Source organism: Vespula vulgaris, chromosome 2 (assembly GCF_905475345.1).
Source record: "Vespula vulgaris chromosome 2, iyVesVulg1.1, whole genome shotgun sequence".
Taxonomy (NCBI): Eukaryota; Metazoa; Arthropoda; class Insecta; order Hymenoptera; family Vespidae; genus Vespula; species Vespula vulgaris.
This window is the reverse complement of record NC_066587.1, coordinates 18,467,180-18,493,217: the sequence shown is the minus strand read 5'-3', so window position 1 is coordinate 18,493,217 and position 26,038 is coordinate 18,467,180. Positions and strand designations below refer to the sequence as shown.

The 26,038-nt window shown below is 29.8% G+C and overlaps 7 protein-coding genes across 10 annotated transcripts; 5 read left to right on the top strand and 2 right to left on the bottom strand.

The window, feature by feature from the left end:
• On the top strand, positions 1–4,653 carry LOC127072581 (uncharacterized). The gene is made up of 3 exons (XM_051013098.1): positions 1–258; positions 2,122–2,182; positions 3,613–4,653. Exons 1-3 carry the CDS (start codon positions 249–251, stop codon positions 3,950–3,952), a joined length of 411 nt encoding a protein of 136 aa, XP_050869055.1. The 5' UTR covers positions 1–248; the 3' UTR covers positions 3,953–4,653.
• Positions 4,654–5,881: 1,228 nt separating this feature from the next.
• Positions 5,882–9,685, bottom strand: LOC127072382 (transmembrane protein 192). Its single transcript, XM_051012796.1, has 5 exons — positions 9,670–9,685; positions 8,794–8,810; positions 8,265–8,399; positions 7,753–8,149; positions 5,882–7,675 (listed from the first exon to the last, which is right to left on the bottom strand). The coding sequence occupies exons 1-5, from the start codon at positions 9,683–9,685 to the stop codon at positions 7,431–7,433; spliced, it is 810 nt and encodes a 269-aa protein (XP_050868753.1). The 3' UTR covers positions 5,882–7,430.
• On the top strand, positions 9,437–14,765 carry LOC127072575 (uncharacterized). Of its 3 annotated transcripts, none has more exons than XM_051013090.1 (3): positions 12,211–12,728; positions 13,492–13,832; positions 14,132–14,765. In XM_051013090.1, the coding sequence occupies exons 2-3, from the start codon at positions 13,499–13,501 to the stop codon at positions 14,368–14,370; spliced, it is 573 nt and encodes a 190-aa protein (XP_050869047.1). In that variant the 5' UTR covers positions 12,211–12,728; positions 13,492–13,498; the 3' UTR covers positions 14,371–14,765. The 3 variants fall into 3 exon arrangements, with proteins under 3 accessions (XP_050869045.1, XP_050869047.1, XP_050869046.1); XM_051013089.1 differs by having other exon boundaries at positions 12,213–12,660; XM_051013088.1 differs by lacking the exons at positions 12,211–12,728; positions 13,492–13,832 and adding an exon at positions 9,437–10,494.
• Positions 14,766–14,835: 70 nt separating this feature from the next.
• LOC127072561 (U3 small nucleolar RNA-associated protein 25 homolog) lies at positions 14,836–17,437 on the bottom strand. The gene has a single exon (XM_051013066.1). The coding sequence runs from the start codon at positions 17,302–17,304 to the stop codon at positions 15,004–15,006; it is 2,301 nt and encodes a 766-aa protein (XP_050869023.1). The 5' UTR covers positions 17,305–17,437; the 3' UTR covers positions 14,836–15,003.
• Positions 17,438–17,626: 189 nt separating this feature from the next.
• Positions 17,627–20,008, top strand: LOC127072574 (ataxin-7-like protein 3). The gene is made up of 2 exons (XM_051013087.1): positions 17,627–18,130; positions 18,277–20,008. Exons 1-2 carry the CDS (start codon positions 17,914–17,916, stop codon positions 19,047–19,049), a joined length of 990 nt encoding a protein of 329 aa, XP_050869044.1. The 5' UTR covers positions 17,627–17,913; the 3' UTR covers positions 19,050–20,008.
• A 136-nt stretch (positions 20,009–20,144) lies between these two features.
• LOC127072564 (armadillo repeat-containing protein gudu) lies at positions 20,145–24,041 on the top strand. Of its 2 annotated transcripts, none has more exons than XM_051013072.1 (10): positions 20,145–20,271; positions 20,373–20,676; positions 20,813–21,016; positions 21,097–21,183; positions 21,268–21,516; positions 21,579–22,010; positions 22,096–22,500; positions 22,586–22,807; positions 22,873–22,988; positions 23,920–24,041. In XM_051013072.1, the coding sequence occupies exons 1-10, from the start codon at positions 20,219–20,221 to the stop codon at positions 23,942–23,944; spliced, it is 2,097 nt and encodes a 698-aa protein (XP_050869029.1). In that variant the 5' UTR covers positions 20,145–20,218; the 3' UTR covers positions 23,945–24,041. The 2 variants fall into 2 exon arrangements, with proteins under 2 accessions (XP_050869029.1, XP_050869028.1); XM_051013071.1 differs by lacking the exon at positions 23,920–24,041 and adding an exon at positions 23,089–23,235.
• Positions 23,454–26,023, top strand: LOC127072577 (rRNA 2'-O-methyltransferase fibrillarin). The gene is made up of 5 exons (XM_051013092.1): positions 23,454–23,580; positions 23,920–24,263; positions 24,344–24,517; positions 24,781–25,026; positions 25,110–26,023. The coding sequence occupies exons 1-5, from the start codon at positions 23,568–23,570 to the stop codon at positions 25,278–25,280; spliced, it is 948 nt and encodes a 315-aa protein (XP_050869049.1). The 5' UTR covers positions 23,454–23,567; the 3' UTR covers positions 25,281–26,023.
• The last annotated feature ends 15 nt before the right edge of the window (positions 26,024–26,038 follow it).

The following is a 26,038-nucleotide window of genomic DNA, read 5'->3' as shown; positions in this document are numbered from 1 at the left end:
GCCAGAGTTCGACGATCAGTCCGCGCGAGACGCTTCAAGCGCAAAGATCGCTCTCTTTTGCGATCGCGATCGCGATTCTTTATCTTTTTATTTTATCTTCGTGAGAGTTCACCGGCGTTTCATCGGATTTTGTGTCTTACGAGTAATCATTAATACGAAAGAAAAGACAGAGAAGCAGGCAAACAAAGAGATAGAGAGAAAGAGAACAACGTTAATCACGCTGCTACAATTAAGTTGAAACTCGTGAAATGGTGATAGGTGAGTCGATTTTTGTGTTCTACTTTTTCTTTCCTTCCGATTCAAATCGAACAAAGAATTCCTATCCGATCTTTTCTCGACTGTAAATAATAGTAAATAATAATAAATCGCGTTCTAAACAAACGAATAATTTATAATTGATATTTAGTAAAATATCGATTGATTGTACAGACAGAAAGAAATGTTTCGAAATAAATTGTAGAATAATTAAAGTATATTAAGAAATGAGAATGACCGCGAATTATGCAAATGTTATTGTCAAGAAAAAGTAATTGAAATCGTAGGGACGGATTCAAATGAAAGACGATCTTAAATAAAACGATTAATTGCCAATGTCGATAAGCATTAAACGATGGATATATATGTATATGCATGGATCCTAAAGTTTATACGAGGCCAAGGTTCCGATCGAATCGGAACTCCAACTACAAGATACTATTTTTAAAAGACTCTATGTCTAACACGCTAATGATCGATCTTAAAACGAACAACTTGCAATTAACAATGACTTATCAATTTGTTTATCTCGTTGAAAGTGACTTCAGAATCCGAGTAAAAAAAACTTTATATATGTATATATATACATATGTTTCATCTTGTCTTATCGAAAGTTTTCAAGTTTTAGTGATAAAGTATAAGTATATATATGTATATATGCATATGTACGTATACATATATATATATACACATGCACAGATGTAATAAGGGATATACAATATCAAAAGTTCTGCCAAGCCGTAAATAATGAAAAAGATCCCTCTTAACACACACGTCTCTTTGATCACATACTTACGTATTTTTACAATATATATGTATATATATGTAGGTATATATGTTCTTTGTTCGTTCAAGTTTAATCGTATCAACGTCGAGATACACTCTCATTCTATTTCTTACCTTCGATTTGTAACGTCTAAGATCTGAATAAAATTAATAAATAATTATGGAAAAATCTTTCTTCTTCCTTTTTTTTTTTTTTTTACAATTTTAACAGAAATAAAAATTGTTGATATAAATAATATATATAATTGATATTATATATACATATATAAAATCGTTATATACTCGTATTAATTCGTTTATTTTTATTATATACATAATTTGTATACGTATAAATATTTGTAGAACATATATACATACATAATTAACAAATCGAGTATATTATGACTATATACATGAATGATACTATTCATTGATCTAAAATCGAAATTTGGAGAAAGGGAGAATCGTTTTGACATGCGCCATTTCTATTCTGCACAAACGTACGTGTATATGTGTGTGTATATATATATATAAAATATAATATAATATATGTAGGATGCTCTAGGCATACGTATGGTGTACTAACGTCAGAGTTATCTTAAATTAATGAGCGCCTAGTTGGCCAAGAAGAGAGGGAGAGAGAGAGAGAGAATCGTTCCTTTAATCGTACCTACTTTATTTATTACCTACTTTCTATTTAGCGGAACACCGTCATACGATTTTATATACCATTTAATTTTTCTTTATATATTGTTCTAATTATTCTAATTTATCTATATATATTGTTCGAGAAAGAAAATATTAAAGAAAATATTTTTTTCGCTATTCTCAAGCAGAATTGTAATAAATGAATATTTATATAAGTATATATGTATTTATATATATATATGATTATACATATATAATATATAATAATAAGAAATAATATAATATATATTTTTCTATTATATAAAAATATCTACAAAAACAAAACGATATCAAACGACTACAAATTATTTATAAATACCATTTCGAGCAGATATAAATTATGTAAAAAAAAAAAAATTGTAAATATTATTTAACTGTTTCTTTTTTTCTTTTTCTTTTTTTTTTCTTTTTTAGGAACGTTACCTAACATATCATTGACCATGCCGTCGGGAAGGAAAATCCCACGAGTCTGTAGGTAAGAGAAATTTTTTCAAAAATATTTCATTATATTAGAGATAATATAGAGGAAAGATGCATACATATATATATATATATATATATATATATATATATATATATATATAAACGATAATGAATCACAACTTTCCCTCCATCATCTCGATCGTAAAACGAATTTAGCCTATGTACTTGGCCATCTAATGACGTAACCGACACTGACGCAAATGACAATTGTTATACGTCGTCCCTCCAACGATCGATCCGATCCGAGAAACCACATATATATATATGTATATATATAAATATGTATGTGTGTGTATATATATATATATATATTATATATTTACGTACACAAAAATTTATTTAGTAAACAAATTTTTTTTGATTATCGATTTAAAAATCAATTAAAACGCCACCTATGTTACTAAATACCCCTAAAGTTCCTAGATTATATTAAAAATCAATTACTCCTTTTCAAAGTTTATTAAGCTAATGTTTTTCTTTTTTTCTTCTTATCGAAAAATTACAAGTCAAATTATAGATGTAAAAAAGATCTGAAAAGAGTAATTGGTTTTTTAAAAACATTTAGGAACTTTTGGTCTATCTTTCTCTTGCTTTTAGACGACGATAGCGTACGTCACGACTTCTTCGTTAAAATTCTATTACGATCGATAAACGATTAGAGACATCGAGAAAAATTAGATAAAGATTCTTCTCATCGATCTTCTCATATCCCTATATTTTTATCCCTGAGCATGTATCAACATAGAGACGTGAACTAATCGAATTTAAGAAAGCTCAGCTAAATCCGTTTATTGTATAAACTCGATTCAATCCTAAATCATCCTTTCGATTTATCAATGGTACATTTCCTAAAGTTTATTGTTATGTAATTTATTATTATCAGAGATCAATTATTCTTATCAGAAACAATAAAAAAAAAGAACTATAGTTTCTATGGTATTTAATGAATTATATACGAATTCATAAAAAAATTAATTATACGGTTAAAAAGGAAAAAGAAAAGAAGGATAACTTATCATCGAATAATTATAAGCTGTCGTTAAAAAAGATTTTGCAAAAACGAATAGAAAGAAACGTCTTTATAAATAAATATATATATATATATATATACATATATATATCGAATATTAATATGTATCTAGATATATCGAACGTGATGTTCTTTTTTTGTTCTCTTAACTATCCCGACATCTATAACCTTAACTATTCCGTCTTAATATAACCTAACCTATCTTACCCAAACCCATAAATAACTGATTCATTGCATTAACATAAGAAAAAAGTATATATATATATATGTATATATTACAAAAAAAGAAAAAAGTAAAATATATATACCTACATATATCTCTTATGTAATATAACAAAATATATATATATATCTTTCTCTCTCTCTATGTTAATTTCTTTTGAATATTTCAGCTTGACGGTTTATGACGTCGATTCTCGTGTATCGCAAATAGAAGAAAATCCTGGCCTGATCGATGGCACGTCATCATCGAATGAAAACAGCAGTACGGAAAATTCTTCCTCAGGACACTCGCCATTGGACAGTCCCGGTGGTATTAGAGAAAGAATTAAACAAATGCAAGTCGAAGCCGAAATTCGACGAGACGAGTTTGCTAGGTTGTTGGAAGAACATGCTCAAGTCGTAAGAAAATTAAAAATGATGGAAGCGGAAGAACAACTATCTTCGACGCACGTCGATGGTACTGCTACTGGAACTGGAACTGGGACCGTAGTTGCTAGTACGCATGCGTGATTCCACCCGATTCCTCCCGATTCCGCCCGACTCAGCGCGATTCCGCCCGATTCCGCGCGTCGACAAATTCTCTTTTTATACTCACAATTATTAGATATATATATATATATGTGTACATGCGTACATCATACATCATACAACATATACATACATATATGTATATATCTAGGTGTATATACGAATCTTTTCTTTCTTTTTTTTTTTCTTTTTTTCTTTTTTTGCTTTATTTTTATTTCGTTTCGTTTTGTGTTTTTTTTCTTCGAACAGATATAAAGAATTTTTCAGTCTGCGGCGCACATACAAAGTAATAAATACAATAAATAATCGATCGATTTTGTCGAGTAAATGTCAAATAATTGACGACTTCATCCACCGTTTCCATCTATAGTTATGGCCGATTATAGAGAACGTATATAACCTTCGAATCACGAGGTTGCTAGAGCAAAAATATCTACATATGTATATATACGTATTCACATATGTATATGTATGTAATGTCTTCTCTCTCCACGATATTTTCTTTTCTCTTCTCTTATTCTCCAATGGAAAAATAACTTTGATAGTAAAATCGCATCGTAATGGAAAAAGGATTGTATCGAGGAAAAAAAAAAGAAGAAGTACGAAGATTGTTTCGTTTAGACGCAATCCTACGAGGAGAAAAAAAAAAGAAAAATAATTTAGTGTAATAATTGTGACAATAATGAGCGATTACTTACGATGCGTAGTATAGAAAGAAAGAAAGAAAATAATAGGAAAAGTAAATAAATGAATAAATAAATAATAACAAAAATATATATATAAATATATACATAATACATATTCACAGAGAGTAGTGAGAATTATTGAAGAAAAACTCCAATCCGTTAAACGCGTAGCTAACAAAGTGGAAACGGTTGGCCTAAGCGTAGTACAAATTTTTCAATTAGAAAAAAATCTTATAAAAAGAAAAGAGGCTGATATATAAAACAAGGATGAGAGAATATTTCTTTTACCGTTCGAGGTATTTAAGAAAAATATTTGAGATCTGTAGAAGAAGAAAAAGAAGAAGAAAATGATGAATGCCCTTTCGATGTCGAATCGAACGAGATGCATCGGCTCTCGTATGTAGAATTTCATGATGCGCAATACGACCGCATATCTATCTATGCATCTGCGGTATTTAGTAACGTAGAAAATTCAGTGTTCCAAAGTGTAAATTAGTTTTCTATATTGATATCTACGTAATATTAATTAATGAACTACAGGCCTATCGCTATAAATAGGAACAAATATTTGCGATACTCTTGTACATATTTAGATTCCTTTGTACGATATACTTTACATATACATATATATATATATATATATATATATATATGTATATGTGTGTATATATACATATATATACACATAGATGTATTATAAATAATGTAAAATAATATTATCGCGCGAGAAACGAAAGAATTAATGGAAAGTGATATATATATATATATATATATATATATATATATATATATGTCGCTTGTCTAATAATAAAATACGAAGTGAAGAGTCGTCATTTATCCTGATCATTTGTATATATGTATGTATATATATTATACATTACATATATACGAGTTGAATCTATTATCCTTGGCTGCAACATACATAGGTATTAATAAAAGTGTTTGCGCATTAGAAAACCTCAAGTGTAATGATAAAAAAAATAAAAAAATAAAAAAAAATAAATACATAAAAAAAGTACAGAGATTAGATTCGCATCTAATAATAAGTAAAGGCAACGAGATGTAATTGTATAAAAAAAAATTGTAATTACGATATTACATGCTAAGTAATTAGTTACCATTGCCTACAATTATGTTACAAATATTATGAATACTACTTGCAGAGCTTAAGGTTTGATAAAATTTCGAAATTTGTATCTTCTTATCGAGAGATAAGATCATGGAGCTCGTGCTCTTTTTCTTTTCTGCTTTTTTTAATACACTACATCTTTTCAGTATGCTATGATATTCTTATAATTTGTAATAATAAGAAATATAAAAAATTATGCTAACGCATGACATGAATAATAATAATCTTCAGATTTGATTGTAGAAAATTGTTAAAACTTAAGTATCATTGCCAAGTACATTTATAATATTGTAAGTAGTAGCAAGTATCCTGGCTGGCATGATACATATGTATGTATGTATTTAGATGAGAATACATTTTATAATCTATGAAGACAAATAACCAAGGATATCTACAAAAAAAAGAAAAAAGAAAAAAAAAAACAAATAATTGTTTAATAAAATAATATAATTCAATGGAAAAGCATGAATATCTGGAATTTAAGAAAGTGACATTGTAAGGCAATAATCTTGTAAAGATGTTCAGAAAGACTGTAGAGAATAAACTAAATAACGAGCATAAAAATAATTTAACTAATCTGTTTTTACTATATTGTAATTTTCTTAACAAGATAATAATTGAAAGGAGACAAATATGTATATATACACACATGAACCACCAATTTTCTAACGAAATTATCATATTTTTAAGAAGTATATGAAAATGTAACATCTTTCCGTTCGTCGATTACATTAATAAACAGTCAGCAAAACAAACGCTACAAATATATTCATTAGGTGAAACCTTCTCTTTTTTTCTTTTTTTCTTTGCAATTTCTGCAAGGCAAGAGATCATTACTACAAAATATATAATTATTAGATATTAAGTATATGTTAAAAAATATTATATCATTAAATTGAGAAAAGAAGTATTTTTTCCTCCTTTAGAACAATTCGAATGCAATATAAAACTTGTTTTATGTAAAGTCAATATTATGTGTTCTATATTTCAAAATATACTTATATTTTATTCGTTTAAACAATGCATACATCACTTTCTATCACAGTATTCCAGTATAATTATTTTATACTTAGAGAGTTATGTATATTAACAAATCCACGCAAAACACTACAAAATGTTAAGTTTTATCGAATTTGTAACTACATAATTTTCATAATTAGCGTATAAAAAATCATTTTAATCTTCAATATTACCCAAAAGCAGCTTATACATATCTCTATATTTTTTCACAAGTTTGTTAATGAATGTATTAATAATTTACGCAAGAATTGCATGTAAGCAAGATGTTTCTAAGAATGATAATAAAATAAAAATATAAGCAACATAAGAAACCTATTATATAATCGCTCTAGATGTATCTGCATGAAACATTGCTAATGAGTAAGTATGCAGATACATTTTAAACATATTAATAAAACCTTTGCAAAAAGGTAACGAAAAAAAAAAACGAAATTTCGATTATTATTCTAATAAATAAATTTAACGCAACACCAGATAGATAAAAAAAATAAAGTAAAATATCTTCAACATTCAATAATTTAAATGAGTATATTCAATTGTGCGTGCGCCTAAATTTACATACTTACAAGCTATGTTTTAATTTCCTAGTTATCTCATTTTGATTTCAATGTTGATTATCTATCATCTAAACTTCTCGAGTTCTTTGGCGAGATGCTAATATCATTATTCTATGACTCAATTGGACATTATGGTCTCGTAAATATCTTATTAAGTCTGCTTGTTTTTCAAGCAATTCTTCTAAATTTGAGCCCCTGTGATGGTATCCAATTTCACCACTGCTTGCATAAGAATCTTGGGTAAAAGACGACAACCATTCCTCTCTTTTAACATCAGGTAATGGGCGTAACCTATTGAATCTTATAACTCTTTCTGTCAAAAAGAAATATTTGAGAAATATAGATAAGATTTATAAGTGACTTTTATCAATGAAATAAAAATATACTTACTAATGTAATTCACATAAACTGGTACAATTACCATAAACTCTAAGGTAGTTAAGATAACAATGTAATTCACAGGGGTTAACCATTCCGATGCCCTGCAGTATTCTTCATAATTCATTTTATGAGTATGATGTAAAATTACAGCTAACAACAAATAGCACGTATTCCACAGTGATGCTACGAAAAGAGGTGTTCTTATATGTTGATAAGTTGATTGATAAAAATCAAGATATCCCCAAATTCTTAAGGTATGGTGCTTGGCTTTTATAACATAATCGGTCACCATAACTATCAACCAATATAAACAATGAAGATATAAATATATGAAATAAGTATCACATTTGTTTTCTTCTTCTGGCCATACCGAAACGAACACAATTCCAATGATTTCTAAAGCTACCTAGAAAATTCCAAATTCTGTATTAATCAATGCATTTTATTATATTATATAAGATATATATTATATACTTATATATTATTTATTTTTTTAATCCGATCATATATTGCATACTTACGCCATAGAGAAGTGATATCGACACAATAGGTACGGTATCCAATTTTTGAAAGTTATCTTCTTCTTGAGAAGTTAAAACAGGTTGAAGATATTCTTCGTCGTCCATATTTATAGATACATCAAGGTAAACCGCAGACTATAAACAAACGTAACGATATTATTAACTTAATCTCAACAACGTCATTCAAGTATAAGGTTATGTTTACGTTCCATCGCACATTGACAGTTAAAAAATAATAAAAATTATCTGATCGAATGAATTGATTAACATAATAAAAATATGTGTACACAAGTATGGAAAGGTTATACTGCACCGAACGAATTATTCCATCGAGTGATTTAACTTTTTTCGAAGGAACATGTCACGATCGAATAATCACTAACTGTTCACATTTTCACGAATTTAATATGGAAGAAAATCATTCGTATTAGAAAAATATCTATTATATCGGTGCATGTCTTGTTTATATGCATGTATCTATGAAAGATATTCGATATCTTGTCCCAGCGTAAAGTTTATATGTACTTACAGAGAGAGAGACGATCGCTTCCAAACACGTGACGTAAGATCAAGATGGCTGGTAAGCAAAGGACGCGGGTATCGACCATTTAAACCTGTGTACACACACAATGTAGATTAGAGAAATACTATTGATACAGTGTGTGTATATGGAACAAATTTTTATAAATCAAGAAATGTGTAGGGGAGAAAATGTTTATAACTGTATATATATATATATATATATATATATATATACATGTGTGTATGTATGTATGTATATATGTATGTATGTATATATGTATGTATGTAGGTACGTATGTATGTACATATATATGAGTGAACGGAATAATGCGTATTATCAATCAGCGATACGTTTTGTATAATATACACAGGAAGCAGTAAAGGCCGATCGTCGTGGATGAAAGAAATTTTTAATCTCGCTTTAATCTAAGCTATATGTCTCGCTATAATATTACTGTTACATTCTACCGTTTGTATCAATAGATGAATTATGAAATTAAACGGTAGAAGGGGAAAATGTGGCAGCGTGTCACGAAAGGGAAAGAGAGGGAAAGAGAGAGAGAGAGAGAGAGAGTGAGAGAGAGAGAAAGAGAGAGGGGGAACGCGTGCGCAACCCTCGAGAACACGTGCCGATGGAATGAGCTTTTCCACGATTATTCCTCGAGAAGTTGCAGTAGCGCGCGCGCTTTCGCTTCCAAAAGACGACGACCCGTTGTTCTTTCTCTTTATTATTCTTTCATTTATCTTAAAGATAATGTAAAGAGAAAATTTAGGAAGAAGTACGCGCTGTTTCAAAACAAAACAAAACAAAAAAAAAAGAAGCAAAAAATATTTAATCTTCCAATTTATGCTCTTAAAGTTTTATATATACATACATATGTACGCAGAAAAACACACATATCCATATACATAATTATATAAAATATAATTTGGATCATGGTTACCAGAGAATCAACAAATCGTTGCATTGAAAAAATCTAAATAAAAATGAGCAAAGACTGTAGTAGTGGAGAATCAGGCGGCCAAGACTCATCCACTGGCGGTAGTCCAGGGGATGGTGCCGTGAAAGATGTAAACGCGAGTATTTACGAGAGTAAAGAACCAAAAAAAATAGTGCGCATTATCACAGTCATGGCATACATGTTTTCCGTAAGTTTCGTCGCGATCGTATTAAGCGCTTATTATATATTTCTTTGGGAACCACCGAATCCACGACTGATGCATGCCAATGCGATTCGTTTAAGGGCTGATCCACAATTAAATTTTCTTCGTGTCGAATTACCGTCCAAATCTAATTTAAAAGAAACAATCTCTCGGGATTCATCGTCGAGAAATAATAATTCTATCGAAAGAACACGGGAACGCGTGCAAGAACGTACTCACGATTACGATGCTTTCGAGGAATCTCTAACGTCCTTGAAAACTACCCTGGCCGAACTTATACGCGAGAGAAGCAACGATAACGATTCTTCTTCGATCGGACAATATTTCGTTACACGTACTAACAATGAAAATTACGAGAAGATAAACGAGAAAATTAATTCACGCTGGAAAAATCTTCGAACAAGTTATAATTCAACGAGAAATCTACCGGATCGACGAGAGACAAAGGACGAATTGGTGGATACGACTTTGACGGAGAAAATTATTTATAATAATTCGATGGATGATCAAGGACGAAACGAAGAGGAGGAGAATGATAAAGAAAGTAAGTAAATAAGTAAAAAGGGTAAGAGAATTTTCTTTCTTTTCTTTTTTCTTCTTTCTTTACGAAAAACGATCGATTATTAGATTTGTAAACATCGTATCATAAATCGTATAAATGGATAACGAAATTTATTTCGATTGGAAATATCTCGTATCTCGTAAAATAATTTCCAACATGGTTGTCGTATAAAACAGTCACCAATCTGGGAAGCTTAGAGAATTTAGTTAAAATTTATAGAACGCTCTTCGTAATCGCATAAACAGGCTGTGCTCGTATGGTTCGGTTTATTATACAACGAGTTGCGTCAGCTTCGTTCACTTTGCAACGATCCAGAAATCTCTCTCCTTTTAGATCCTACTCGTGTATTCATTTCATCCATTCGTTATAATAAAATAACAGCGACAACGATGACGACGACGACGACGACGACGATTATTATTAATTAATCTAACTAAAAATTCTCTAATTTCCTATATGGATTTAAATGGACGTTTGAATTGATTAGGAGTCAAAAAGGAAAAAAACATTTCGAGTCTTATAATTTATGTTTAGTTATATACATATATATATATATAGAACAGTTAAAACATGATTATTAGAGAATCAACAAATTGCGAAAGGATATCTAACAGTAAAAATAAATAAAGGAAAAATCAATGGTACATCATATCGACTTTTACATATATTACAGCTCGATGTACTATGTATCAAGAATATTCATATTAATTTAAAAGTTCGTAAAGCAATATACTTTACTTTGTACGTAATTGAAAGTATTCCTTAATCAAATAATGTAAAGTTACGTTCGGTTAAATATGATTATCCGTTTAAGTATTTCGTTATGGAACGATCGGTGAAAGAAGAAGAAAGAAAAGGAAATGGTATAAGAACGTTGAAGAAAAATGGACGAGGGTGGGAGTAAGAGACGATTAAAGCCTTAGAAATAAGGGTCGCGATATGGATGAACGAACGTTCTAGGATAATCATACCCGTGAACGTAATAAGTGTAACAGGGTCACTTCGATTCCATTATGGCTTCTTTTAGTCTTAGTTGCATCAGCTGACAAATGAGTTGCATAAAACATAAGAAGTTTCTTTCAAAAATCGCATTTCGTTCGTAATAATATACATCGATCAAATTCTAATTTCGATTAAATACGATTAATTCTACTATATCATCTAATCCTTCTAACATTTAACTGAATAAAATAATACAGGTTTGATCGAACGATTCGTGTTTGCCAAAGTAAAGAACGTTATATTCATTCTGACGTACATTTTGACAGAAACAAAGGTGTGTCGTCATAATCATTCAAGATACATTGGGGATTTCAAAAAGAATAGTTTTTTTATCGATCTTCGAAAAAAAGATAAGAAAAAGAAACAAAAAGATCGTGATCTTTTTACGAAAAATATTTTATATAAAATATAATTTACCACTCCTTCAAGATCAGAGATTACCAAAGCTAAAGGATATGCGCATTAAATTCGCTTTATATAACATAAAACAGAATATTTCGACAATCATAAAGATTAAAAAAAAATTTTTAAGTTAAAAATAAAGAGGAATGGAAACAGGAGAAATCGCAAATGATTTCTTCTTTATTATTTCTCTCTTTTCCTTTTTTATTCTTTTTTTTTTTATCTTCTAATAGATTATTTTGAAAAGAACTTTACGAGGATGGATAAAAGCACGAAATCAAATTTTATTTGTATATATTCGAGTGTGAAGTACGAGTATCAGAGATCTATCGATGTTTGCCAGAAACGTTCGAAAATAAAATAAAATAAAATAAAAAAAAGAAAAGAAGAAAAAAAAAGAAAGAAAGCAATAATAACAAATCACATAAAAACAGATAGAAAAAATCAAATCAAATCAAATGAAATAAAAAAAAAGGAAGCTTGTGAAAAAATGTTTCGAAGATTCGAAGAAAGAAAATGCGAAGAAACAAAAATGAAATATAAAAGTTACATATATAGAATGTATGTGTGTGTGTGTATATATACCGCGTGAAAGCTTCTCTCTCTTTCTCTCTCTTTCTCTTTCGTCCTGGGTTTCGAGTTTGCGCATTACGAGAGCTTGGAACACGCATATTCTGATATTTTCTGAGCTGGATGTGCTTTTAGTAGTAAAAACGGCAAAGCGATATAAGGTCGATTTGAAAGGCAAGTAAAGAAAGAAGAATAATCGAACGATAGAAAAAGAAAAAGAAAAAAGGAAAGAGAGGAAGAAGGTGTCGTGCTTTTAATATGTTAGAAAACTAACACAATGTACAAACTACTCACATATACACACATACACAAAGAACATACAAAGATACTTCTTTTTCTTTATTATTTTTTATTTCTTTCTTGCTACCGATCCGTCGAGCAATTCGTATAAAATATACGTTCGCTTCGTCATTCTTGTCAAAATAACGACCGTGTGTATACGTGTATATGTATACGTGTGTTTGTGTGTTTATTTGTGTAGAGTAAGATCACGATGAGAAGGGCTTCACTAGGTTAGAATCCACGTGGACATTTATCATATTACATACATGTATGATTTTCTACTCTTACGAGAGTGCATCGAACACGATGTATAAAGTGATACGATCGCATGCGCCAAGTCTTGATAATAAATACAGAAAATTAATTAACATGTTACGTGCTATATGTGATGTGTATATATATATATATATATATATATATATATATATATATAATGTGTGTGTATGTACGTGTATAAATATGTATGATGACTGCGTGCATAAAACACACCGCCGACTTAGCAATTCGTTTAACTAGAATTTTAGAAATTAGAAAAAAAATAATTAGAAATGAATGAATGAATTAAAATAGAAAAAGAGAAAAAAGAAAAATGGATTTGAAATCGACGTCATTAGGTCTACTTGTTTTTTTTTTTTTTTTTTTTAATGACGAATCTGCGTTTGAATTGCGAATCGAGCAAGAATTTCTGAAAAAAATAAAAAGTCTACGTTCTCATGAATTTAGATCGAAGATGCAGCTTCCAAGAAAAATGAGCGCACAAAACGTAGTGGCAAGCATCACTCGTACTTTGGGTACTCGAGAAAAAGTACAAGCAAACGAAATTCGTTTCGCTGGCGAAGAAAGAAAGGATAAATTGTATGAACCTAAGCACAAGAAAAAATTAGTACGCGTATTGACTGTAATAGCGTACATTATATTCGTTAGTATGGCTGCTATACTTCTTTCCTTGTACTATACTTATATTTGGGACCCGGAGAATCAAGCTGTTAGAACGAGGGCGCATAAACCTGATTGCGCAACTATTAAAACTTCTGACTCTCTAACGATTGCATCGGTTTCTTATGGTAATATATCTAACAATCAGATATAAGATTTTTATATATATATATATAACATTTTTGTTTTATATATATATAAAACATATACATATAAAACAAATTTGTTTTATATATATGTTTATATTTATATTATATAAATATATATAATGTAATATAAATATATATATGTATATAAGACAAAAAAAAAGAAAAGAAAACTCGACATATTTAATCTCATATTACATTACACATTTTTTTTCTACCACCCCTTTTTATATTTTTTATCAACCTTTTTAGCACTTTTTTTTTTTATTTAATATTTACAGAAACTCAGATCGAGAAGGTGACTGCTAAATCAACGACGACGAATGATACCACGAACGACACAACAGAAATGTCTATTACTACCCTACGAGATAAAAGTCTTTTACAAATATTAACTGAAACTATCAAATCCAAAGAAGTATTACCTTATGCATCTTCCTCAGTTGCGTCTACGGATCTTCAAATGGTCGACGTTGTTACGATTACCGAACCGTATGACGAGAATATAAGTCGGAATTAATTGTAAATTATTATTCTTTTTTTTTTGCATGCGACAGAGTCGAAATTTGAATCATTGTACAGTGTTCGTTCTTTAATCAATGTTCTTAATTTTATTAATGTGTACATATGTCGTTTTTTGGATCGATTGAATCGATATATGCAAAATATATTCTTCCATTTTTTAATAATTATTAATGTTGTTGTATAGATAAGTAATATCGTTTCTAGGATTTAAAATATTGACAATTATTTTGATTATTCGTATGATTTAGTAAAAAGACAATTTCTTTTTATGTATTATATAAACTATAAAATAAGATGATGTGTATCGTCATTATACTTGAGAAATTTAAAATAAATTTTAATTCTGTATGTAGTTCTAGGGTAATAATAAAATTCTATGGTTAAAGATTATATCTTTCGTTATTCAACGTAATATTATATTATATTTTTTAATAGAGTCTTGTATATATGTATATGTTTTATATAATATGTGAAGTAATTTCAAAAATACTTATATATTTATACAAGTGTCCGTATATAATATACATAGAAAAATATATTTATTCTTTATACATTAATATGCTTGTTACTTTGTAAGAAAAAAAGAAAAAAAAAAAAAAAGATCGATAGTCGATCAATCGTTTAAAAATTATTCACTCGTAATAAGCATATGCACTGATTTCTCTGACGCGATCATTTTGCTCGCTTTTTCTGTACCAACTATAGCAGCCAATGTAAGAACATCGTATTTACAATATATACTAGTTACAGTCATATTACTTTCAGAACCTGCTTTAGGGTTTTGATTAGCTTCTTGCATCAAATTACAGATTTCGCTATAGAAATGTGGAATTGTTGGTAAAGCATAAAATATAATATGTCGAATTCCTTTTACGCGTATTCTTCGAAAAAAATGAAAACGCTCTGAATAGAGTAGAAAATGTGCATCGCTGTGAAAGAACATATCCCTTGCTCGCGCTATTTTTGCTTCTTTAGAATATTCACAAATTTGTACAAAACTAAAGTCTTCTTTTTTTAAATAATTTCGAAGCTTTACAAAATCAAAATAGGAAGATACAAAAATCAATGTGTGATTCATTACGCTATCCTTGTATTGTGGCAATATTTTGTTTATGAAAAACTCCATTCTATTTTCTAAAGATTGAGTATGACTAGTTGTACTGAATTTATGAAAAATTTGTGGTACTTGAGTAATTATTTGAGAAATAGAACCAGGGAATATTGGATTTACTACTTTCACTTTTCCTGCATAATTAAAACATTTTTTATTAAAGATGCTATGAATTTCTGGTAGTTGAATACTAGAAAATATTAATGTCTGTCGATAATACTTTGTCCAACCATTTATACACCAACTTCTTACGCGAGAAAAATCTATGCCATGAGATTCCTTAGGCTGTAAGTGCAAATGATTTAAAATATGTATCATGTGATCCCAATTTTGCATAAAAAACAATTCAGATTGATCCATGATCAATAATTCTATAGATGCTAAAAAATCATACTCTCTTTCTACTTCACCTTCCGCACCTATTAACATTCTTAAACCTAATAAAGAAGAAATGATAATATCGGACGAATAAAACTCTGAATATAGTTTTAAAGTTTTCTTTGTGATCGATATGCCGATCTTAAAAGTATCATCTGTATTTCCTTGAAATATTAATTCATAATCCTCTGGTTTAGGATTTCTCTTGGGCATGGCCAATTCATTCCCACTAAAATCTTCCATAAATCTGTTTTTGTTCATCACTGAACCTCCTTTATCTTCGCCAATTAATATCGAAATTAATAATTCCACAATTTTTAAACACGAATGTCTGAAAGGTACGATTATAAGGACTTTTGGCCTGACCAATCCTTGATCTCTATATTCATCTGGGATATCAGCACTGGCTAAACTTTTAGATTTGGCTATTTTTGCATTATGATGTAATATTTTGGTTCTAGTTTTTAATATATGATTAATTGTATGTAAACAATATACAAATCTAATTTGTTCAGCATTCGTAAAAGTTCTTTCCGGATAATATAAATCCTGATAATTATTTATTATCGAAAACAATTCTTTTTGCAGTTTAGTTAATGGAACTAGATTAGAATTTACATTATTTTTTATATTACTAGAATTCGCATTTATGATATTATCCTGAATTTGCGATTTTATATATAAATTATTCCAATCTATGCTTTCAATTAAAGTAGGAACTTTGCCTTGTCGAGCAAACTGTTTTGTTTCTAAAACAGAGATTTTACATTTTTTACCAGCGTTGTCTGAACTTTCTGACTTTGGTATTTCACAGATTATATTCCCAAGTACCGGCCAGTTTAATCTTGAGATCTCTGTAACTTGTGGTATACATGAAATGACTTTATAAAGGCCATCGTCTAAATCATGATTTAAATGTATAGAAAAAGGATCTTTCAAGTGGCCAGCATCTTCTTCGGCAGTTTCCATATCCTCTTCTGCATCTTCTTTAATTACTATATCGTCATTGTCACTATCATCATCTATCTCCTTATTGCTTTCTCCTGTTAACGTGCTTTCATTGTCATGTTCATTCCGAACACTTTCATCGTCGCTGCCTGAACTTTCTGTGTCGGTTAATTCATCGGATTGTTCATTCTCAGAGTCAGATTCGATAGCAGAATTCTTAAGCTCTTTTCTATCCGATAACGTTGCTAATAATATTGTCATAGAATCTTCCTGTTCTTCCTCAGAACTATCAGTTTCATGTTTCTTTCGTTGTGCCTTTTCCTCCTCTAATAACCTCCTACGATTTTCAATCTGCTCATTTTTCAATTCTCGTTCTTTGACATACGATGCTTCTCTGAAATTAAACTTTCCCTTCTTCTCTTTCCGCCGTGGCTCGTATTGTCTGTCATATCTTCGTTTTCCACCACGAACAGGTCTCTTACCACGTGCCATTATACGAATTTAACTGATTCGAGACCTCCAAGTAATATAATTAATCTTCGTAGTAGTTCTACGATTCGCCGCTTCGCGTCGCTGAAATCGCCTACCGATTCGCGCTCATTTGTTTGAATCACAGATTTTTATTACTTTTACTTCATCACAGATACAGCAGCGACGTTTAAGAGAGCGGACTGTTAAGAATTACTTTGTTCTGAAAATTTCAAAGTATTGCAAAATGTTTAACTTACCGACTGTAGATAACGTATCTGTAGATAAGAATGATAATTCAAGAAATTCTTAGGATGAGAGAGAGAGAGAGAGAGAGAGAGAAATGCATATATAGATCATATTAATTTGTATAATACTATTGATATTTTTTAACTAATTTGCTTATCATTAATTACAAAGACATATATTATATATCCGTCCATTTTTTAATTTGAAACATTAGCCAAAAATCTGCTATCAGACTTGTATCTGACAAGTATCTTTATGACACGGTACAACTCGAAGATCACGCACATTGTTATGGGTTAGAACTGTCATTCGTTGAGTATATAAACACGGTGGGAAGTTTGGAGTCTCATTACTTCGCTTTTCTCAAATGTCACAACCTGTAAAATGTCTGTTACCGAAGAAAGAATCCAAGAATTAAATAGAAGATTTTTGGAATTTATGAACAAGTCTGAAAACGTGGAAAACGCTACTAAAGAGATCTACGAGGACCTCTTAGACGAAGTTTTAATGGGTTTTGTTTTTGATGTACACAGAACCACAAAAACGGGAAGTTCTGATGTTGAAGAAGGTATCCCCGATGACGAATCGTACGCTATTGTAGGTGAGTTCAAACTTTTAATATATAAAGCTATAGATAGATATAAACTATACAAATTGTTTATTTACATGATAATACAATATAAATAAAACAATGATTAGAGTTATTAAAAACGATATAAATAAATGAAATAAATTTGTATATTTTAGATTCGCCAGGATTAGATGTCTTTGGGCAACATCCAGTGAAAAAATCGCAAGAATGTAATTGTCCGAATTGTGATAGAGGTGTAGCAGCTTGTAGATTTGCAACACATTTAGAAAAGTGTATGGGTATGGGACGTAATAGTTCGCGTATTGCATCGAGAAGAATAGCTAATAATTCTAAAGATCTTAGTACATTCAGTGGAGTAATAAGTGACGACGACGACGATGTCGATTGGAGTTTAAATAATGATAAACGTAAGAGAAGAAAAGATCGTAATGGAATGAAGAGGACGAAACAACAAAAAAACAATCAAAGAAATGGTGATAATCTTAATGAACATATCCATAGCAGTAATGAAAATTCACCATCTAATTACGAAAATATGTCTTTGGAAGATAAGAGAGCGCTATTGACGCAAATATGTGGTGTAATATCTGAACATACAAAAAAGCTTTGTACAAGGTCTATGCGTTGTCCGCAGCATACGGAAGATCAGAGGAAAGAAATGCGTGCTAATTTAGAATCTGAAAAAAGTGGACAGAGTGGTCAAGACAATCTTCATGTAGATGTAGATACTTATGAAGACAATGACGGACAAAATTTAAGAGATGCCTTGGCACGATGGGACCGAGAAGGATCTAGCCATTCGAGTCCTGCTGACTCTACTTCAACCACTTCTACATCTTCCTTAAGTAGAAAAAGAGAAACAAAATCAAAGGGGAAGGGTAAAGGTTCTAAACGAGATCGTGGTTCTCCTATTTCGCAAGGGGATTGAGATAGTGTATTTAATTTATTTTTTAGTGACATGAACATTTTGACAACAAAAATTATATAATAATGTTCCTACGCATTGTGCAAAGCTTCAAGGACCTAAAAAACATTGTAAAGAAAGAGTGTAAAATTAGAAATTCCTTTGACTCAATGACCTTTAGATATTTATAAAATAAATTAAATTATTTCATCTCTCTTCTCTCTCTCTCTCTCTCTCTCTCTCTTTCTCTCTCTTTCTCTCTCTCTTTCTCTCTCTCTCTTTCTCTCTTTCTCTTTCTCTTTCTCTATCTCTACTCTATCTCTATCTCTATCTCTATCTTTTTTTTCTCTCTATCTTTTTCTCTCAGTTCTTTATTTTTGTATTAAAGTAATGTTTTGTTAATGCATTAACAATTCGCGAAACTGAAAATCTGAGAGTGAAACAAACTTTGACAAAAACATACAATAAATTATTATTATTATAATTTTTTAATTATCTCATTATTTTTTCATAATTTTTAACCAACACAGGTGCGTAGGATATCGTTAAAAAGCTTAACAACTGCTTTTCCGTTATTTTTAATTATTCTTCAAATTTTTAAGTAAAAATTCATCTTACAAATAAATCTTGCAATCAATAAAATGTAAATACACACCAGCAAACATTACAAGTTAATCCGTATTGATAATATACATATATCATTTAATGTTCAATTTTGCAACAAAAATCTTAATTTTATAAACTGTGTTAGATCTTTATTAATTAATCAAGGTATTCTAATTTGCGAATTAAATGGTCGAGGAAGTCTTTAATAAAGCACAAGTTATATAAATAAGAATTCTTCATGACCGTCTTGAACGTCATCGAATATTGTTCGAAAAAAAAAAAAGAAAAAAAGAAAGAAAGAAATAAACAGATTTTTACACATCGTGTCATATAAAGATTGATAAATAAATGCATTTTTAAAAAAATAAAAAATTGAACTTTTATTCGACTTTTGTTTGGATACCGACCATTTATGTAAATCGTCTATCGAACGATTGTTTGATCAATAATTCGTTTATACTTATCGTTAATAATGTGTCATGCTCTTTAAAAACTTTTTAAACATCATTGCTTTTCAATATGACAGTGACACAATTATATTGTAATTATTTAATTTATTAAGAAAAAATATCACACAGTACAACAAAATGCCACCAAAAAAACAAAAAGATGAAACTGCAGCAAACACATTTATACCTGAGTAATGTTTTTAATAACATGCATATTCTCTACTCTTTATATATAATATTTTTTATATAAATTAATATTTTTAATTAACATAATTTATTTGAATTTTAATAGATTTGAACCAGATGTATCAGAGATAACAGAAATTGATCCACAGAAACCATTAATATCTATAGTCACTGGAGAGCCCTTTGGTCCAAAAATTTGTTATGTTACGGAAAAGGAGGAGGATGAGAGTTCAGACGACGAACCAGAATCTGAAGGAGATGACGACGTGAGATTTTTGAAAACTGAAGTGTCGGATGTTTCCTCTGAATTCTGGATTATGCAAAAGCTAATAAAATATATGAAAGCTGGAAATCAAACGGCTACCATAATAAGTTTATGTCTACTTAAAGATTATGATCTTACAAATAGAGTTAGTTTTTAATCTTATTAATTTTTTATTATTAAATGTTACAATTTTATATATATATATATATGTATGTATGTATGTACACACATGCACACACACACACACACACACACACTTGTATTTCCTTGTATAAATGTAGGCAATCCAAAAGACTATAGAAAAAATAGGAGGATTGGAAATTTTGGTTAATCTTTTGGAAACAAAAGATATGAAATGTCAAAATGGATCTTTATCAGTCTTACTACTAATAGTCACTTCAGGTGAAATGCGTCGTGCTCTTATTGATTATGGTATTGTGTCATCACTCATTCAATTACTAAAACATCCTGTTAGAGACATTCAAGTTAGTTTTATTCATTTGTAGAAACTATTCTAGAAATTTATTTACACTAATTTTATCAACAAATTTTTTTTCTTTACTAGATACTAGCTGCTGAAATTATGGCTATTATTGCACGAGTAAGAAAAGCTAGAAAACAGATTAGAATTCGTGGTGGTGTACCTCTAATAGTAATTTTAATCTATTGTATATTTTAGCCTTAATTATGCGTGTGTATATGTTTATATATATATATATAATTTGCATGTTAATAGCTAGACATTATGGATATACCAGATAACGTCCTTCTTCATTCTTTTGATGAATTAAATAATGTTCAAAAGGAGTTAATTAGCGTTGCTATAGGTGGTGCTAAAGTATTAAACTCTATAGCAAAGAGCCCAAAAATTAAAGCAGAACTTCATAAGCATGGAGTTGTCCAACTTATGGCACGTTTCTTAAAGAGCGTTCACACTAATTTAATAATTCCTATCATGGGAACGGTGCAACAGTGTGCAGATCTGGTAATATATATTAATATCATAATCATAAATCTTTTCATTTTTTAATACTTTTAAAATATTAGGCAGTGTGCAGATTCTCCTTTGAACAAATGGATATTATTGCGGATATAGTATATCATTTGAAAAATGAAGATATGAAATTGAAAGAAAACTGTGCCTTAGCTATATTCAAATGTGCAGTAAATAAAATAACTAGCAATATGGTTAGAGAGGCTGGTGGTTTAGATCCTTTATGTAAACTTATACGAGATGAGAATGTTCACGCGAATAAACATTTATTAGTCGCCGTAACAGGTGCTATTTGGAAATGTGCTGTATGTCCAGAGAATGTAAAACGATTTAATCAAAACAACTTAGTAGCATCTCTAGTTCCTCTTCTTCAAGAAAACGAAGAAGAAGATGTTTTATCGAATGTAGTTGGCGCATTAGCTGAATGTTGCAAAGATCCCGTAAATAGAGATATCTTAAGAACGCACGAGGGATTACCAAAGTTAGTAAGTATTGTCTTTATATGTATAGTATTGCAAATTACAAAGTTATAAGATTACTTAGAAGTTAAAAGTTTATAATTTTAAACAGATTAAACTATTGAGTTCTACTTATGAACCATTGTTACAAAATATACCGTTAGTAATGAAAGAATGTGCAGAAAATACACAATGTATGGATATTATTAATGATCCTGGACATAAATTAGACGGGGTTCGTTTAATATGGTCTCTGTTAAAACATCCCAACGATATTATCAAGACAAATGCTTGTCTTGCTTTAGTCCCATGCATCAAATACGCTAAAGATTCTCCTGAAATGGTGCGAGCTTTTGTAGGTGGATTGGAACTCACAGTCAGTCTCTTGGATAGTACTAATCCTAAAGTACTCAGTGCCGTTTGCGCTACAATTGCTGTAATAGCGTTAGATCCTGAAAATCTTGGTATATTAACAGATCATGGAGTGGTATCAAAATTAGCCTGTCTTGCAAAAACAGTTAATATTAATTTACAATTATTAAAAATTTATACTTTTTAATATTTATAAACTTCATTGTTTTTTATCTTTTATTTTTTTATAGGAAAATGAAGATTTGCGCGCTAACCTAACTTTAGCTATTGCTTATTGTTGCGAATGGGGTGATAATAGTTCTGAGTTCGGTAAACTTAAAACCGTTGCCCCTCTTGTTGGTTATATGAATAGTAAGAACAAGGCTGTCCTTAAAGGAGTTTGTATAGCGATGTATCATTTAAGTAAAGATCCTATAAACTGTGTAACCATGCATAATTGTGGTATTATAAAGGTATACATATAATTTGGAATCATTAAGCACAATCAATATATACATGTAATGTTTATATTTCATAGCACATGTTACGATTGATCGGTTCGGAGGATCCAGAAGTACAAATTGCTGCTGCAAGTACAATTAGGCATATTAGAAAGCTTGCATTAACAGCAGAAAAATTACACTTCAGAGAAATGTGAGTGTCAATTTGTTATTCTCAAATATGATTTTTATATTCTTGCAGTAAATATTCTAATACTATTTGTGTGTGTTTGTGTGTATGATTTAATTTGCAGAAACTTACTTGAAGATACAGATTACCAATTATAAAACCGAAAGAAGTTAAAGTATAGCGATATATAATTTGAATATATAATAAATATAAAATTAAAATAAACGTACTGTCTATTCTGTAATTCTGATAATTCTAAATTGACTTATAAGAATAACTTCATATACAATAAATAAAATAATAATACTAATTTGATCAGTAGTGTATGTATGTGTGTGTGTGTATGTTATGTATGTTATATAATTTCTAATATATATATATATATATAATTTACGTGTACAATCAGGATAAAATATATGCTATAACGTCGTCTCGATAGTAGTTACATAGTATCGATAATCGAATTGGTTTGTCCCGGAAGTTAGTTTTCGATATAAAAATTAACTTCCGTACCGGATCGGCGTCAGTGACGCACGTGTGCAAGAAAGTATTTAGAACGAGTTTTTAGGTTCGATAATAAGTGATAATAAAGACATAACTCATATGGGGAAACCAGGTAAATTACAATTGATGCTGCAATTTTATTATGTTATTTCTTTTTTTTCGAAAATCTAGTTAAGTAATGAAATTATTTTGAACGTTGTATTCGGTAACCTCAAATTTACGAATGTTGTTTTTGATTGCAATCATTATTATTCTAACTAATATATTTATTATTTGATGCATTAATAATATTCAATGAAATAACTGTAAATTATAAGTAATCAATATCTAATGTACGTTATATAATTTATTAAATATAAAGTAATTACTTGAGAAAATATATTTCTTAGAAATTTTTCACAATGAATTACTCTTTCATATTTTTATTTTATTTTAATATTTATAATTTTAGGATTTTCACCAGGGGGTGGTTTTAGAGGTAGAGGAGGTGGTCGTGGAGGTGGTAGAGGTGGTGGTGGTGGTGGTGGAAGAGGTGGTGGCCGCGGAGGCAGTAGTTTTGGAAGAGGAGGTGGCCGGGGAGGAGGTAGAGGAGGTGGAAGAGGCGGAGGTACTCCACGAGGACGCGGTGGAAGAGGTGGTCGTGGTGGAGGAGGTTTTAAAGGAGGCAAGACTGTTATTATAGAACCTCATCGTCATGAAGGAGTGTTTATTGCTAGAGGAAAAGAAGACGCGTTAGTTACTTTAAATCTGGTACCTGGCTCAGAAGTTTATGGCGAAAAAAGAATTAGCGTAGAGGTAATAATTTACTAAATATTTAGTAAAAGTTCGATATGAATGTATGATTAAAAATATATTTAAATATATATAAATTATAGGGAGAAAATGGGGAAAAAATTGAGTACAGAGTATGGAATCCCTTCAGATCTAAATTGGCTGCTGCTATTCTTGGAGGTGTCGATCAGATTCATATGCCTCCTGGAAGCAAAGTGTTGTATTTAGGTGCTGCATCGGGAACTACTGTTTCACACGTTGCTGATGTCGTAGGACCTGTAAGAACTTTTTCTTGTATATTAAAAAAAAATCATTTAAATAGAATATCGATATATGCATACATTAGAGCCAAATTGATTTGTAATCATTGATTTGGTGTCGAAGTTATGCTAGAATAATTACATACATATTTTTTTAGTAAAGTAAAGTATTCCTTTATTTTAGAAAAAATATGCATACAATGTTCATATTTGTATGCATATGCTTTCTCTCACAAAATTGGATTGATTATATGAATTATTTTTATGGTTTTTATATTTAGGAAGGACTTGTATATGCAGTAGAATTTTCACACAGATCTGGAAGAGATCTTATAAATGTAGCCAAGAAAAGGACGAATATTATACCTATAATAGAAGATGCTAGGCATCCTCACAAGTACAGAATGCTTATGGGAATGGTAGATACGATATTTGCAGATGTAGCACAGCCAGATCAAGCTAGAATAGTAGCCTTAAATGCTCAGTATTTTCTTAAAAATGGAGGTCATTTTGTTATTTCAATTAAGGTTTGTTTTTGTGTATACATATACTGTTTCATCCGTCCGTAATTTATTTATTTATTTATTTATTTATTTTAATATGATTTTAGGCAAGTTGCATAGATTCGACTGCTCAACCAGAAGCAGTATTTGCATCGGAAGTGAAGAAACTTATAGCTGACAAATTAAAACCGCAAGAACAAATCACGTTAGAACCTTATGAAAGGGACCATGCTGTAGTAGTTGGCGTGTTTAGGCCACCACCTAAAAAGTCCATTTAAATTTATGTATAAATGCATCTTATGTTTACAGTTATTCTTAAGTTCAATGGAAACTTCTTCCACGAATTTTTTATTACATCAAATTGAAAAATCAATCATACAGATGGTGTGCAATTTGTACACAAAAGAAAATAGTTTTATAATGTTATTTTACGATATTGGATAAAGTTTGTTACTAGTATAAAAATGGTGCACTAAGAAAAATATTCGTTACTATAGATAAATCTTTCCTACTTTTATTTTTGTCAAGAATTCGAATGACGATGTGTAATATAATGTACAAATAAGCTGAATTATTCTCATGGTTCGATATAAAAAAAACTTTTTATATCAAAATACAATTCTTTTGGCTACAGTGTACAGTTGAGTGATTAAACCTAAGATTAATATATGAATCATCTAAGATAACAATATTAACATTTTACATCTGGAAGAATAATTTTGACTTAGATATATCTTTCTTAAGAAGTATATAAAGTAGATAAGAATTTCGATGATATATTATTTGCTTTACATATAAAAATATCTCTGTTATTCCATGTAAAATCGTTAATAAATTTAATTAAAATTTTGTAAGCAAGAAAAACAAAAAACAAATGCTGTAACTTTCTGAACAGTTAATGTAATCTTTTTTGTTTATAACCTCGTAAGGTAAAATGTTCTAGATAAATTTGCGCAAAAATTAACAAGTTTTGTAAATCATTCGTAACGCATTGATTTTTCTACGATTATTAAAAAATAAAAATGCCATTAAGATT

What these genes read in the sequence shown, in the direction of transcription:
- LOC127072581 (XM_051013098.1), top strand. An exon ending in AAAATCCCACGAGTCTGTAG is followed by an intron (nt 2,183 to 3,612) that starts GTAAGAGAAATT and finishes TGAATATTTCAG; the next exon opens with CTTGACGGTTTATGACGTCG.
- LOC127072382 (XM_051012796.1), bottom strand. An exon ending in CGATATCACTTCTCTATGGC is followed by an intron (nt 8,150 to 8,264) that starts GTAAGTATGCAA and finishes GGAATTTTCTAG; the next exon opens with GTAGCTTTAGAAATCATTGG. An exon ending in AGTTTATGTGAATTACATTA is followed by an intron (nt 7,676 to 7,752) that starts GTAAGTATATTT and finishes TCTTTTTGACAG; the next exon opens with AAAGAGTTATAAGATTCAAT.
- LOC127072575 (XM_051013088.1), top strand. Translation starts at nt 9,774, where the DNA reads ATGAGCAAAGACTGTAGTAGTGGAGAATCAGGCGGCCAAGACTCATCC. An exon ending in GGAGGAGAATGATAAAGAAA is followed by an intron (nt 10,495 to 14,131) that starts GTAAGTAAATAA and finishes TAATATTTACAG; the next exon opens with AAACTCAGATCGAGAAGGTG.
- LOC127072561 (XM_051013066.1), bottom strand. Translation starts at nt 17,304, where the DNA reads ATGGCACGTGGTAAGAGACCTGTTCGTGGTGGAAAACGAAGATATGAC.
- LOC127072574 (XM_051013087.1), top strand. Translation starts at nt 17,914, where the DNA reads ATGTCTGTTACCGAAGAAAGAATCCAAGAATTAAATAGAAGATTTTTG. An exon ending in CGAATCGTACGCTATTGTAG is followed by an intron (nt 18,131 to 18,276) that starts GTGAGTTCAAAC and finishes TGTATATTTTAG; the next exon opens with ATTCGCCAGGATTAGATGTC.
- LOC127072564 (XM_051013071.1), top strand. Translation starts at nt 20,219, where the DNA reads ATGCCACCAAAAAAACAAAAAGATGAAACTGCAGCAAACACATTTATA. An exon ending in ATCCTGTTAGAGACATTCAA is followed by an intron (nt 21,017 to 21,096) that starts GTTAGTTTTATT and finishes TTTCTTTACTAG; the next exon opens with ATACTAGCTGCTGAAATTAT. An exon ending in GTGGTGGTGTACCTCTAATA is followed by an intron (nt 21,184 to 21,267) that starts GTAATTTTAATC and finishes GCATGTTAATAG; the next exon opens with CTAGACATTATGGATATACC.
- LOC127072577 (XM_051013092.1), top strand. An exon ending in AAAAAAGAATTAGCGTAGAG is followed by an intron (nt 24,264 to 24,343) that starts GTAATAATTTAC and finishes TATAAATTATAG; the next exon opens with GGAGAAAATGGGGAAAAAAT. An exon ending in TTGCTGATGTCGTAGGACCT is followed by an intron (nt 24,518 to 24,780) that starts GTAAGAACTTTT and finishes TTTTATATTTAG; the next exon opens with GAAGGACTTGTATATGCAGT.